The sequence below is a fragment of the Prenolepis imparis genome, unplaced genomic scaffold (assembly GCF_030444845.1).
Source record: "Prenolepis imparis isolate NDT839.2.m4 unplaced genomic scaffold, iyPreImpa1.0 SCAF_9, whole genome shotgun sequence".
Taxonomy (NCBI): domain Eukaryota; kingdom Metazoa; phylum Arthropoda; class Insecta; order Hymenoptera; family Formicidae; genus Prenolepis; species Prenolepis imparis.
This window is the reverse complement of record NW_028141167.1, coordinates 9,038,184-9,052,641: the sequence shown is the minus strand read 5'-3', so window position 1 is coordinate 9,052,641 and position 14,458 is coordinate 9,038,184. Positions and strand designations below refer to the sequence as shown.

The following is a 14,458-nucleotide window of genomic DNA, read 5'->3' as shown; positions in this document are numbered from 1 at the left end:
TTCGTATCGTGTCAACTTTTTTTTTCCTCCATAATTTAAAGCAATAGCGGCGATAATTAATTACTTCATAATTTTAAAATCGAGAATATTGTTATGACATGTCACGTATTTTTTAAATATTTTTTATTATTAAACGAAGGAACATTTTATCAACATTCACCACCTATATTTTTAAATACGTTAGCTCATTTTTTAAAAAGTTTAAATCATTAGTGACTATAATTAATCGTTTCATAATTTTAGGATTGCCATTTAAACATCATAACGTTATTCTGCAAACAATGAAATATCGAAATATACAAAAGATACATTTTTGGCTCGTTTTAAAATATTAGGGATCATAAATTTATAACCGCGGATCTTATACGGCGAAACCTTTTTTTATGTAAACTATAATTAAAAAAGTGTGAAGGCTGTTTTATTTCTGGTACAGCAGTAATCTGCAGACAATATGCAATCGAAATATGTAAGTTTAAAATTTTTGGCTTTTTTAAAAATATTAGGTATAATGAAATTATCGCCGCGGGCTCTATACGGCGCAGCATTTTATTAAGTATACTAATTATAAAAGTGTGTAGGCTCTTATATTTATATTTAAAACAGTAATCTGCAGATAATATGCATTCGAAATATGTTAATAAAAAATTTTTGGCACGTTTTAAATTATTGAAAATTGAAACTTTTAAGCCGCAAATCCCATACGGCGCACAATTATATTACGTATATTAGATCAAAAAGTTTGTACGCTGGGATGCTGATGGTACCAACATAATCTGCAGACAACGTAGTGTTGAAATATATAAACAAATAATTTTTGGCTCGATTTAAAATATTGAAAATCAAAATTTTATAGACGCGAATCCCATACGGCGCAGATTAATATTACGTATATTAAATCAAAAAGTTTGTAGGCTCGTTTGCTCTTGGTACCACAATAATCTGCGCACAATGTACTGTTGAAATATATAAACGAATAATTTTTGGCGCGTTTTAAAATATTCAAAATCAAAATTTTTAAGCCGCGGACCCAATACGGCGCACAATTATATTACGTATATTAGATCAAAAAGTTTGTACGCTGGTATGCTGATGGTACCATCAAAATCTGCACACAATGTACTGTTGAAATATATAAACAAATAATTTTTGGCTCGACTTAAAATATTGAAAATCAAAATTTTATAGACGCGAATCCCATACGGCGCAGATTAATATTACGTATATTAAATAAAAAAGTTTGTAGCCTCGTTTGATCTTGGTACCACAATAATCTGCGCACAATGTACTGTTGAAATATATAAACGAATAATTTTTGGCGCGTTTTAAACTATTCAAAATTAAAATTTTTAAGCCGCGGAACCAATACGGCGCACAATTATATTACGTATATTAGATCAAAAAGTTTGTAGGTTGATATGCTGATGGTACCATCATATTGTGCAGATAATATACTGTTGAAATATATAAAAGAATAATTTTTGGCTGGTTTCAAAATATTAAAAATTAAAATTTTTAAACCGCGGACCCCATACGGCGCGGATTCATTTGATGTATGTATATTAGATCAAAAAGTTTGTAGGCTGGTATGCTGATGGTACCATCATATTGTGCAGATAATGTACTGTTGAAATATATAAAAGAATAATTTTTGGCGCGTTTTAAACTATTCAAAATTAAAATTTTCAAGCCGCGGACTTAATACGGCGCACAATTATATTACGTATATTAGATTAAAAAGTTTGTACGCTGGTATGCTGATGGTACCATCAAAATCTGCACACAATGTACTGTTGAAATATATAAACGAATAATTTTTGGCTCGATTTAAAATATTGAAATTCTAAATTTTATCGCCGCGAATCTCATACGGCGCAGATTAATATTACGTATATTAAATAAAAAAGTTTGTAAGCTCGTTTGCTCTTGGTACCACAATAATCTGCCAACAATGTACTATTGAAATATATAAACGAATTTTGGCGCGTTTTAAACTATTCAAAATTAAAATTTTTAAGCCGCGGACTTAATACGGCGCACAATTATATTACGTATATTAAATCAAAAAGTTTGTACGCTGGTATGCTCTTGGTACCACAATAATCTGCGCACAATGTACTGTTGAAATATATAAACGAATAATTTTTGACTCGATTTAAAATATTGAAAATCGATATTTTATTGCCGCGAATCTCATACGGCGCAGATTAATATTACGTATATTAAATCAAAAAGTTTGTAGGCTCGTTTGCTCTTGGTACCACAATAATCTGCGCACAATGTACTGTTGAAATATATAAACGAATAATTTTTGTTTGAAATTAGACAAGACAGAGAAGCTCCTGATAGAGATGCAAGTTAGGATAAAGGAATCGGAAACTTCTAAAAAGGAAGAAATGTTAAAGCTACAGAATTCGTTAAAGTGTGAGATTGTAGCAAAGCAGAAGGAGGTCGAAGACATAAATAGGCAAAATAAAGAGCTAGAAGAAAAATTGCGATCATCGCAGGACGCTGTAGATAAGCACAAAGTCGATTTAAATGATAAAGAGAATATTATCGATAAATTGAATGCGCAGATGAAGGCTTTGGAGGATACACAGGTGGAAAGGATCAAAGCAAAATAACAGTCGCGAAATGAGGAAACCAAGTTGAAACAGAATGTATTAAGCAGTGCGAAATGAGGAAACCAAGTTGAAACAGAATGTATTAAGCAGATCGGATTCATGAGCTGCAGCATACGATAAACGCACTGGAGAAGCAGCTAAAGGAACAGGCTGATCTGGCGAGAACTATAGAAAATAATGAGAAGGAAATGAAGAAAAATGTCCAGAACCTGCGAGAGAAGCTGAATGTCGCGAAGACAGAAGAGACGCAACTTCTGGACGAGCTGAGCCGTTTGGAGAAGGAAAACAAGCAGGTCACCGCGAAATAACAAACAGAAATAATTAAAATTTTCGATGTAAAAATTCAAGATAATTAATTATTGTTAGTTTTATGCAAATATGTATTTGAAGGGAGCATATATTTGTTTTTGAGCTTTAATATTTATTTTTTAATATCTCTGTGACCAGTTACGTGTAATTTTGTATATATTAGAATTAACTTATGTTATCCCTTCATTTAATATTTATTTTCTGCGTTTTTTTTTGCGCACTTTAAGAAGACAGTTCCTGCAGTGCTCGCTAATAAAAGGCACAATTTCGGGCATTAGAGGATCAATTTCGGTGCCCTTCTTCAATATATGCTTATGATACTCTCCATTGAGAGATTCTTTACAGTCTCTTCGTCTAATAGGAAGAAAAAAAGAAAGTAGAAAACATACATATATATCTCGAACGATTTTGAAGTTGACTTAAAGAAATATCATGGCCTCTATTGTCTTGCCTCTTTGTTAATGAGTCTTCTTAGGATTGAAGATATATTTTCTAAGTCGATTATTTATTGTTGTAACATCCGATGCGTTGAAGAGTTAGTGCTTTGTAGATAAGAATAAATAAATTCTTTACGCGAAAATCTGTAAATTTTTTATATATATATATGTGTATCAATCAATATGCATAGGTTTTCTTATCTCTATTTCAGAGAGCTGTATATAAATCTAAATTTTAAAATATATAAGAAAGAATACTTTTCCAAAAGGGATAATACTGACTTGAGTTATAAATAATTTTTATTTGTTCTTTAATCATTCTAGCTGTTATGACATATACATACACATTATCAATAAACATATATACGATCATATTCAGTTGTTACATATACATTCTATGTAGCACAAAGTGAAATCCATCAAAATCAACTATTTATATATAATTGTTCTATATCTATTTCTTCTTTATTAACTATTAGCTATAGCAATATAAAATAAAAAAATTCGGTAAAAGCAAAGGCAGTCCACGATATAATTCAATTAATATTTGTAAAATAAAATTGCATACACACAATCCGTGAAGTAATTTTTATTAATAAACCTCCAATTTTAATTTACTGTTTCCATTTAGTAGAAAGTTTCTCATTCTCTTTTTGATAAGTGCAAAAATCAGCGATATTATGCATATTTAAAACTATTAACTACTAAGAATTAAGTTGAAAAATAACAAATTTTTTGTCACACTTTATTCGTATAAAAATTATATATGCACATTATTTAACAAAATATGTGATATGAAAATGAAATTATCATTTGTGTTGATAAATATCGTGCGATAAATTTAATCAGGAAAAATTAGATCCGTATCTTTTAAGTTATCGATGATCCATTTGTTAAATTTTTGTTCGAGCTCCGGCGTAAAATACTCTTTCTTATTGTTCGTTATTCCTTGTCGGATAAATGATTCGGGTTTTATTTGTCCACCAGGTGCTGGTTGGTTCACCATAGGATTCTTGCGGAAATTTTCAATATTTAAATGCTCCGCTAATTTAGCGATTTCTTCATGATTGTAGGTTTTGCCGTAGAATGCGGTGACTTTTTTAATGTTTTCGACTAAATTCTGTGTGCAAAAGAGATAAGATAAAAGATAGGATAAGAGATAAGATAAAAGAGATAAGATAAACTATAAATCACGTAATATTTTTAAATCACAAACATAATATAATATCTTTATTTTCAGAGGCGCGTTATTTTTGTTATAAATATGATTTCTGGAATTTACAATTTAATATATTTAAATTCACGAGATATTAGAACAAAATTTAGAAAATGTTTAATAAATCGTTAAATAAATCAAAGTGAAAATCTTAATAAACAACAACCGAAATAAAATTATATTGTTTTGTGTAGAAAATGAAAATGTGCGCACCGATTCTCTTTATTATACTTTAGATGTTATTTTCTTAAATTTATGATTTTTTTTGCAAACCTTTGTCACATCTTCATAGAAAAGAAAAAAAATATTTGGTTTGTGTCTATTCGCCCAAGCCAATTTTATATGCTCCCAATATGGAGACCACATCGCTGAAATTATGGAAGAAATATAAATTAAGAAATATAAATAAAATATATAATCGAAAATAGATAAAAATAGATTATATTAATTAAAAAAATCAATCGCGAAGCTTTACAAAACTTACTGTGATCGTTCATGAAATCATTACACAACTGCTCGAAGGTTCCCTGGTACTGGACTTGTTTGACATCTTTTAGAAAATTAAACCACGAAATGACCACATTTTTTGGATTTCTCGCGATACAGATAATCTAGGGATAAAAATAACATTTCCGAAAAAATTAATCCGTAAATTGCATTATTCGACACACACTTACTTTGCAATCACTGTTTGCGACTGTTGGCAGTAGATCGAAAGAAAAATGAGTCTTGATGAAACGTGGTGAGGGCTGATTTTGCACAAACTCGACGCTATATTTCGATATTTTTTGCTCATCAAGAGTGTCTCTCGCCAGTACGTCGTCTTCTATTATTAAACCTAAGCTAAAAGAGGATATCTTTATTCATAACAGTGTTTGTTAATTAAAAAAATGATATACTTTGCCTGGTCTCTTTACTTCATACAAAAGAAGTGTGTGATTCGCTTTTCTACAAAATTCGCATTCTCCATATTCTATTAACGATGAGTCGAAAATGTAATCTTATTTAAAAAATATTTTATTGTGCATTTTAGGTGCGTGCAAAATAAATGTTTCGAATTTAATTTTTACATAAAAAAACATCCAAATCGAAATACAAAATTTGGATGAAATAAGAAGAATGAAAATAAAATCTAAAAATACATAAATGTAGAAAAAATGTGAAGAGTTTATCTCTCTGTGACTTTTATATAAATATTATACTGTACTCTAAAAAAGGGAATCTCTCTATTAAAGGCCTTCGATGCGCCTCGTCGAAATTTAGATCGTTTGCCACCAGCCATATGAGCTCTTGCATCATGGTCGTTCCTTATCGAAATAAAACATATAATCACAATTAAAATCGCTTCTATTTACAAAATCAAAGAGATGATTTATTCGTACAATAACAAAATTATTTATAAATCAAAAATAGGAAAATTACATGAGAAAGTACAAGTAAGAAAATCGATTATAAGAAATTGAGCAAGTTAAATTTTTTTCCATAAATAAAGATATAGAAAATGCTGCGACATTTCGTTAAGATAAAAATATGGCATACCTGATCTAGGATGGGTAATAATCCACGTGTCATCGGGACGAGTCTTGAAGTTATATGCTTTATCGCCTTCCTTCGTGTATTTATATGGCAAGAACCATTTTTTCTCGCCGATCTTGATGAACCCTTGCTTCTGAAGCGGATACAACTTAGACAGCTCAACCGCCAATTTATCTTCGACACGTTGGATTTTCAAGTCCTTGAAGAGAGGCATCTTCCTTAACAGTTTCTACGTTACAAAGTGACTTTTTGAGTCTTGTTCAAATGTTTTGGCCGATTTCAAGCTAATGAGAAATCTCTTACAAAAATATATTATATATACAAAATTCTTATCATTATTTCTTATATAATAGCATCATAGATAACAATGATAAGTACTAATCGAATATATATAAGTATAAAATGTGTATTTAATGAAATATAAATGAATATATAATATATGTATATATAATGAAATATATAATAAAATGCATATATAATTAAGGAAATAATCATTAAATAAGTATTTTCTCACTTACAGTAAATATATTGTTCGTAGTTTTCTATCTTTCAATTATAATTACTGATTAAAAAATTGCTTATTAAATTAGTTTTCTTTTTTGTTGTATATGTATTTAATATACTTTATTCACACAAGGATGCTGTATGCTGTTCGATCACTTTCGCGTGTCAGAGATTATTAATAGCTTTTTTCATTGGCAGAACTGGTGCGCACTAAGTACGTATTAACCGCGGACTGTGTGTTTCATTGTGAATTTCAGTGCGTACAAAGATCGTGCGCGCAGTTTCATTGGTAAATCTAGTGCTGAATTTTCGCACTTTCATGCAGAAATCTGGCACGAGCTCCGAGAGACGGTGTCGGTTGCGTGCAAAATATGGCGGCGGGAATTGGATAAGATGATTTGAACGAGCAAAGTATGCAAATAATACTCGATTTTCTTTCGTCATCATCTAGTAGTGATGATGACGACTATTTACTTTCAAATGTTTAAACATTTTAATTATCAATATTTTAAAACGAGCCAAAAATTATTCTTTTATATATTTTAACAGTACATTATCTGCACAATATGATGGTACCATCAGCATATCAGCCTACAAACTTTTTGATAAAATATACGTAATACAATTGTGCGCCGTATGGGAATCGCGGCTTAAAAGTTTTAATTTTCAATATTTTAAGACGCGCCAAAAATTATTCTTTCATATATTTTAACAGTACATTGTCTACACATTATGATGGTACCATCATAATGTGTAGACAATGTATTGAAATTATTATATAATTAAAGAAGAGTCAAATTCTTGATGAAAATGCATTCAATGTCTTTCAAATAAGTATTTAGAATGATTAATCTTATCACACCTCTAATTTAATTTAATAATATAAATATTTAAATGGGACCAATATCGTAAAAATGAAATTACTACATAATGAAGCACAAGTCAAATGCTTAATGAAAATGCATTCAAAGTCTTTCAAATAAGTAATTAAGATGATTGAAATAATCTTAGATCTCAGTTAACTAAATTATATAAATATTAAGATGGGACCAATATCGTAAAAATGAAATTATTACATAATGAAGTAAGAGTCAAATTCTTAATAAAATTGCATTCAAAGTCTTTCAAATAAGTAATTAAGATGATTGAAATAATCTTAGATCTCAGTTATTTAAATTATATAAATATTTAAATAGAACCAATATCGTAAGAATAAATTTATTACATAATAAAGCAAGAGTCAAATTCTTAAAGAAAATGCATTCAATGTCTTTCAAATATATAATTAAAATGATTAAATTTATCAAACATCTAATTTAATTAAATTATATAAATATTCAGATGGGACCAATATCGTAAAAATGAAATAATTACATAATGAAGCAAGAGTCAAATTCTTAATGAAAATGCATTCAATGTCTTTCAAATAAGTAGTTAAGATAATTGAAATAATCTTAGATCTCAGTTAATTAAATTATTTAAATATTCAGATGGGACCAATATCGTAAAAATGAAATTATTACATAATGAAGCACGAGTCAAATTCTTAATGAAAATGCATTCAATGTCTTTCAAATAAGTAATTAGAATGATGATACTTATCACACATCTAATTTAATTTAATTATATAAATATTGAAATGGGACCACTATCGTAAAAAGGAAATTATTACATAATGAAGCACGAGTCAAATTCTTGCTGAAAAGGGATTCAATGTCTTTCAAATAATTAATTAAAATGATTAAATTTATCAAACATCTAATTTACCTAAATTATATAAATATTTAAATGGGACCAATATCGTAAAATTGCAATTATTACATAATAAAAAAAGAGTCCAATTCCTAATGAAAATGCATTCAATGTCTTTCAAATAAGTAATTAGAATGATTAAACTTATCACTCATCTAATTTAATTTAATTATATAAATATATAAAAGGGACCACTATCGTAAAAATGAAATTATTACATAATAAAGCATTAGTCTAATTCTTAATGAAAATGCATTCAATGTCTTTCAAATAAGTAATTAAGATGATTTAAATAATCTTAGATCTCAGTTATTTAAATTGTATAAATATATAAATGGAACCAATATCATAAAAATTCAATTATTACATAATGAAGCAATAGCCTAATTCTTGATGAAAATGCATTCGATGCATTTCAAATAAGTAATTAGAATGATTAAACTTATCACACATCTAATTTAATTAAATTATATAAATATTCAGATGGGACCAATATCATAAAAATGAAATTATTACATACTGAAGCAAGAGTCAAATTCTTAATGAAAATGCATTCAATGTCTTTCAAATAAGTAATTAGAATAATTAAACTTATCACACATCTAATTTAATTAAATTATATAAATATTCAGATGGGACCAATATCGTAAAAATGAAATTATTACATAATGAAGCACGAGTCAAATTCTTAATGAAAATGCATTCAATGTCTTTCAAATAAGTAATTAGAATGATGATACTTATCACACATCTAATTTAATTTAATTATATAAATATTGAAATGGGACCACTATCGTAAAAAGGAAATTATTACATAATGAAGCACGAGTCAAATTCTTGCTGAAAAGGCACTCAATGCCTTTCAAATAAGTAGTTAAGATAATTGAAATAATCTTAGATCTCGGATATTTAAATTATATAAATATTCAGATGGGACCAATATCGTAAAAATAAAATTATTACATAATGAAGTACGAGTCAAATTCTTAATGAAAATGCATTCAATGTCAATCAAATAAGTAATTAGAATAATTAAACTTATCACACATCTAATTTAATTAAATTATATAAATATTCAGATGGGACCAATATCGTAAAAATGAAATTATTACATAATGAAGCAAGAGTCAAATTCTTAATGAAAATGCATTCAATGTCTTTCAAATAAGTAATTAAGATGATTGAAATAATCTTAGAACTCAGTTAATTAAATTATTTAAATATTCAGATGGGGCCAATATCGTAAAAAGGAAATTATTACATAATGAAGCACGAGTCAAATTCTTGCTGAAAAGGGATCCAATGTCTTTCAAATAAATAATTAAAATGATTAAATTTATCAAACATCTAATTTACCTAAATTATATAAATATTTAAATGGGACCAATATCGTAAAATTGCAATTATTACATAATAAAAAAAGAGTCCAATTCCTAATGAAAATGCATTCAATGTCTTTCAAATAAGTAATTAGAATGATTAAACTTATCACTCATCTAATTTAATTTAATTATATAAATATTTAAAAGGGACCACTATCGTAAAAATGAAATTATTACATAATAAAGCATTAGTCCAATTCTTAATGAAAATGCATTCAGTGTCTTTCAAATAAGTAATTAAGATGATTGAAATAATCTTAGATCTCAGTTATTTAAATTGTATAAATATATAAATGGAAACAATATCATAAAAATTCAATTATTACATAATGAAGCATTAGCCTAATTCTTGATGAAAATGCATTCGATGTATTTCAAATAAGTAATTAGAATGATTAAACTTATAACACATCTAATTTAATTAAAATATATAAATATTCAGATGGGACCAATATAGTAAAAATGAAATTATTACATAATGAAGCAAGAGTCAAATTCGTAATGAAAATGCATTCAATGTTATCCAAATAAGTAATTAAAATGATTAACCTTATCAAACATATTTAATTAAATTTAATTATATAAATATTGAAATGGGACCACTATCGTAAAAAGGAAATTATTACATAATGAAGCACGAGTCAAATTCTTGCTGAAAAGGGATTCAATGTCTTTCAAATAAATAATTAAAATGATTAAATTTATTAAACATCTAATTTACCTAAATTATATAAATATTTAAATGGGACCAATATCGTAAAATTGCAATTATTACATAATAAAAAAAGAGTCCAATTCCTAATGAAAATGCTTTCAATGTCTTTCAAATAAGTAATTAGAATGATTAATCTTATCACTCATCTAATTAAATTTAATTATATAAATATTTAAAAGGGACCACTATCGTAAAAATGAAATTATTACATAATAAAGCATTAGTCTAATTCCTAATGAAAATGCATTCAATGTCTTTCAAATAAGTAATTAAGATGATTTAAATAATCTTAGATCTCAGTTATTTAAATTGTATAAATATATAAATGGAACCAATATCATAAAAATTCAATCATTACATAATGAAGCAATAGCCTAATTCTTGATGAAAATGCATTCGATGTATTTCAAATAAGTAATTAGAATGATTAAACTTATCACACATCTAATTTAATTAAATTATATAAATATTCAGATGGGACCAATATCGTAAAAATGAAATTATTACATAATGAAGCAAGAGTCAAATTCTTAATGAAATTGCATTCAAAGTCTTTCAAATAAGTAATTAAGATGATTGAAATAATCTTAGATCTCAGTTATTTAAATTATATAAATATTAAAATAGAACCAATATCGTAAAAATAAATTTATTACATAATAAAGCACGAGTCAAATTCTAAATGAAAATGCATTCAATGTCTTTCAAATATATAATAAAATGTTAAAATTTATTAAACATCTAATTTAATTAAATTATATAAATATTCAGATGGGACCAATATCGTAAAAATGAAATTATTACATAATGAAGCACGAGTCAAATTCTTGCTGAAAAGGCATTCAATTTCTTTCAAATAAATAATTAAAATGATTAAATTTATCAAACATCTAATTTACCTAAATTATATAAATATTTAAATGGGACCAATATCGTAAAATTGCAATTATTACATAATAAAAAAAGAGTCCAATTCCTAATGAAAATGCATTCAATGTCTTTCAAATAAGTAATTAGAATGATTAAACTTATCACTCATCTAATTTAATTTAATTATATAAAAATTTAAAAGGGACCACTATCGTAAAAATGAAATTATTACATAATAAAGCATTAGTCTAATTCTTAATGAAAATGCATTCAATGTCTTTCAAATAAGTAATTAAGATGATTTAAATAATCTTAGATCTCAGTTATTTAAATTGTATAAATATATAAATGGAACCAATATCATAAAAATTCAATTATTACATAATGAAGCACGAGTCAAATTCTTAATTAAAATGCATTCAATGTCTTTCAAATATATAATTAAAATGATTAAATTTATCAAACATCTAATTTAATTAAATTATATAAATATTCAGATGGGACCAATATAGTAAAAATGAAATTATTACATAATGAAACAAGAGTCAAATTCTGAATGAAAATGCATTCAATGTTATCCAAATAAGTAATTAATATGATTAACCTTATCACACATATTTAATTAAATTATATAAATATTCACATGGGACCAATATCGTAAAAATGAAATTATTACATAATGAAGCAAGAGTCAAATTCTTAACAAATATGCATTCAATGTCTTTCAAATAAGTAATTAAAATGATTAAATTTATCAAACATGTAATTTAATTAAATTATATAAATATTCAGGTTAGGCCAATATCGTAAAAATGAAATTATTACATAATAAAGCAAGAGTCAAATTCTTAATGAAAATGCATTCAAAGTCTTTCAAATAAGTAATTAAGATGATTGAAATAATCTTAGATCTCAGTTATTCAAATTATATTAATATTTAAATAGAACCAATATCGTAAGAATAAATTTATTACATAATAAAGCAAGAGTCAAATTCTTAATGAAAATGCATTCAATGTCTTTCAAATATATAATTAAAATGATTAAATTTATCAAACATCTAATTTAATTTAACTATATAAATATTTAAATGGGACCACTATCGTAAAAAGGAAATTATTACATAATGAAGCACGAGTTAAATTCTAAATGAAAATGCATTCAATGTTTTTCAAATAAGTAATTAAGATGATTGAAATAATCTTAGATCTCAGTTAATTAAATTATATAAATATTCCGATGGGATCAATATCGTAAAAATTATTTAATAATGAAGCAAGAGTCAAATTCTTAATGAAAATGCATTCAATGTCATTCAAATAAGTAATTAAGATGATTGAAATAATCTTAGATCTCAGTTATTTAAATTATATAAATATTTAAATAGAACCAATATCGTAAAAATGAAATTATTACATACTGAAACAAGAGTCAAATTCTTAATGAAAATGCATTCAATGTCTTTCAAATAAGTAATTAAGATGATTGAAATAATCTTAGATCTCAGTTAATTAAATTATTTAAATATCCAGATGGGACCAATATCGTAAAAATGAAATTATTACATAATGAAGCACGAGTCAAATTCTTAATGAAAATGCATTCATTGTCTTTCAAATAAGTAATTAGAATGATGATACTTATCACACATCTAATTTAATTTAATTATATAAATATTGAAATGGGACCACTATCGTAAAAAGGAAATTATTACATAATGAAGCACGAGTCAAATACTTGCTGAAAAGGGATTCAATGTCTTTCAAATAAATAATTAAAATGATTAAATTTATCAAACATCTAATTTACCTAATTATATAAATATTTAAAAGGGACCAATATCGTAAAATTGCAATTATTACATAATAATAAAAGAGTCCAATTCCTAATGTAAATGCATTCAATGTCTTTCAAATAAGTAATTAGAATGATTAAACTTATCACTCATCTAATTTAATTTAATTATATAAATATTTAAAAGGGACCACTATCGTAAAAATGAAATTATTACATAATAAAGCATTAGTCTAATTCTTAATGAAAATGCATTCAATGTCTTTCAAATAAGTAATTAAGATGATTTAAATAATCTTAGATTTCAGTTATTTAAATTGTATAAATATATAAATGGGACCAATATCATAAAAATTCAATTATTACATAATGAAGCAATAGCCTAATTCTTGATGATAATGCATTCGATGTATTTCAAATAAGTAATTAGAATGATTAAACTTATCACATATCTAATTTAATTAAATTATATAAATATTCAGATGGGACCAATATCGTAAAAATGAAATTATTACATAATGAAGCAAGAGTCAAATTCTTAACGAATATGCATTCAATGTCTTTCAAATAAGTAATTAAAATGATTAAATTTATCAAACATGTAATTTAATTAAATTATATAAATATTCAGGTTAGGCCAATATCGTAAAAATGAAATTATTACATAATAAAGCAAGAGTCAAATTCTTAATGAAAATGCATTCAAAGTCTTTCAAATAAGTAATTAAGATGATTGAAATAATCTTAGATCTCAGTTATTCAAATTATATTAATATTTAAATAGAACCAATATCGTAAGAATAAATTTATTACATAATAAAGCAAGAGTCAAATTCTTAATGAAAATGCATTCAATGTCTTTCAAATATATAATTAAAATGATTAAATTTATCAAACATCTAATTTAATTTAACTATATAAATATTTAAATGGGACCACTATCGTAAAAAGGAAATTATTACATAATGAAGCACGAGTTAAATTCTAAATGAAAATGCATTCAATGTTATTCAAATAAGTAATTAAGATGATTGAAATAATCTTAGATCTCAGTTAATTAAATTATATAAATATTCCGATGGGATCAATATCGTAAAAATGAAATTATTTAATAATGAAGCAAGAGTCAAATTCTTAATGAAAATGCATTCAATGTCATTCAAATAAGTAATTAAGATGATTGAAATAATCTTAGATCTCAGTTATTTAAATTATATAAATATTTAAATAGAACCAATATCGTAAAAATGAAATTATTACATACTGAAACAAGAGTCAAATTCTTAATGAAAATGCATTCAATGTCTTTCAAATAAGTAATT

The 14,458-nt window shown here is 25.8% G+C and overlaps 1 protein-coding gene across 1 annotated transcript; it reads right to left on the bottom strand.

Annotated features, from left to right (window-relative positions):
* Window positions 1–3,699: 3,699 nt before the first annotated feature.
* On the bottom strand, window positions 3,700–6,867 carry LOC145940400 (sulfotransferase 1C4-like). Its single transcript, XM_083045517.1, has 7 exons — window positions 6,638–6,867; window positions 6,123–6,348; window positions 5,791–5,890; window positions 5,261–5,426; window positions 5,068–5,194; window positions 4,857–4,951; window positions 3,700–4,487 (listed from the first exon to the last, which is right to left on the bottom strand). The coding sequence occupies exons 2-7, from the start codon at window positions 6,331–6,333 to the stop codon at window positions 4,209–4,211; spliced, it is 978 nt and encodes a 325-aa protein (XP_082901643.1). The 5' UTR covers window positions 6,334–6,348; window positions 6,638–6,867; the 3' UTR covers window positions 3,700–4,208.
* Window positions 6,868–14,458: the final 7,591 nt, after the last annotated feature.

Bases quoted from the DNA above. Each gene is read 5' to 3' on its own strand.
- LOC145940400 (XM_083045517.1), bottom strand. From the start codon at position 6,333: ATGCCTCTCTTCAAGGACTTGAAAATCCAACGTGTCGAAGATAAATTG. The intron at 5,891-6,122 runs GTATGCCATATT...TATTTCGATAAG, and splicing joins TATTACCCATCCTAGATCAG to GAACGACCATGATGCAAGAG. The intron at 4,952-5,067 runs GTAAGTTTTGTA...CCATAATTTCAG, and splicing joins TGATTTCATGAACGATCACA to CGATGTGGTCTCCATATTGG.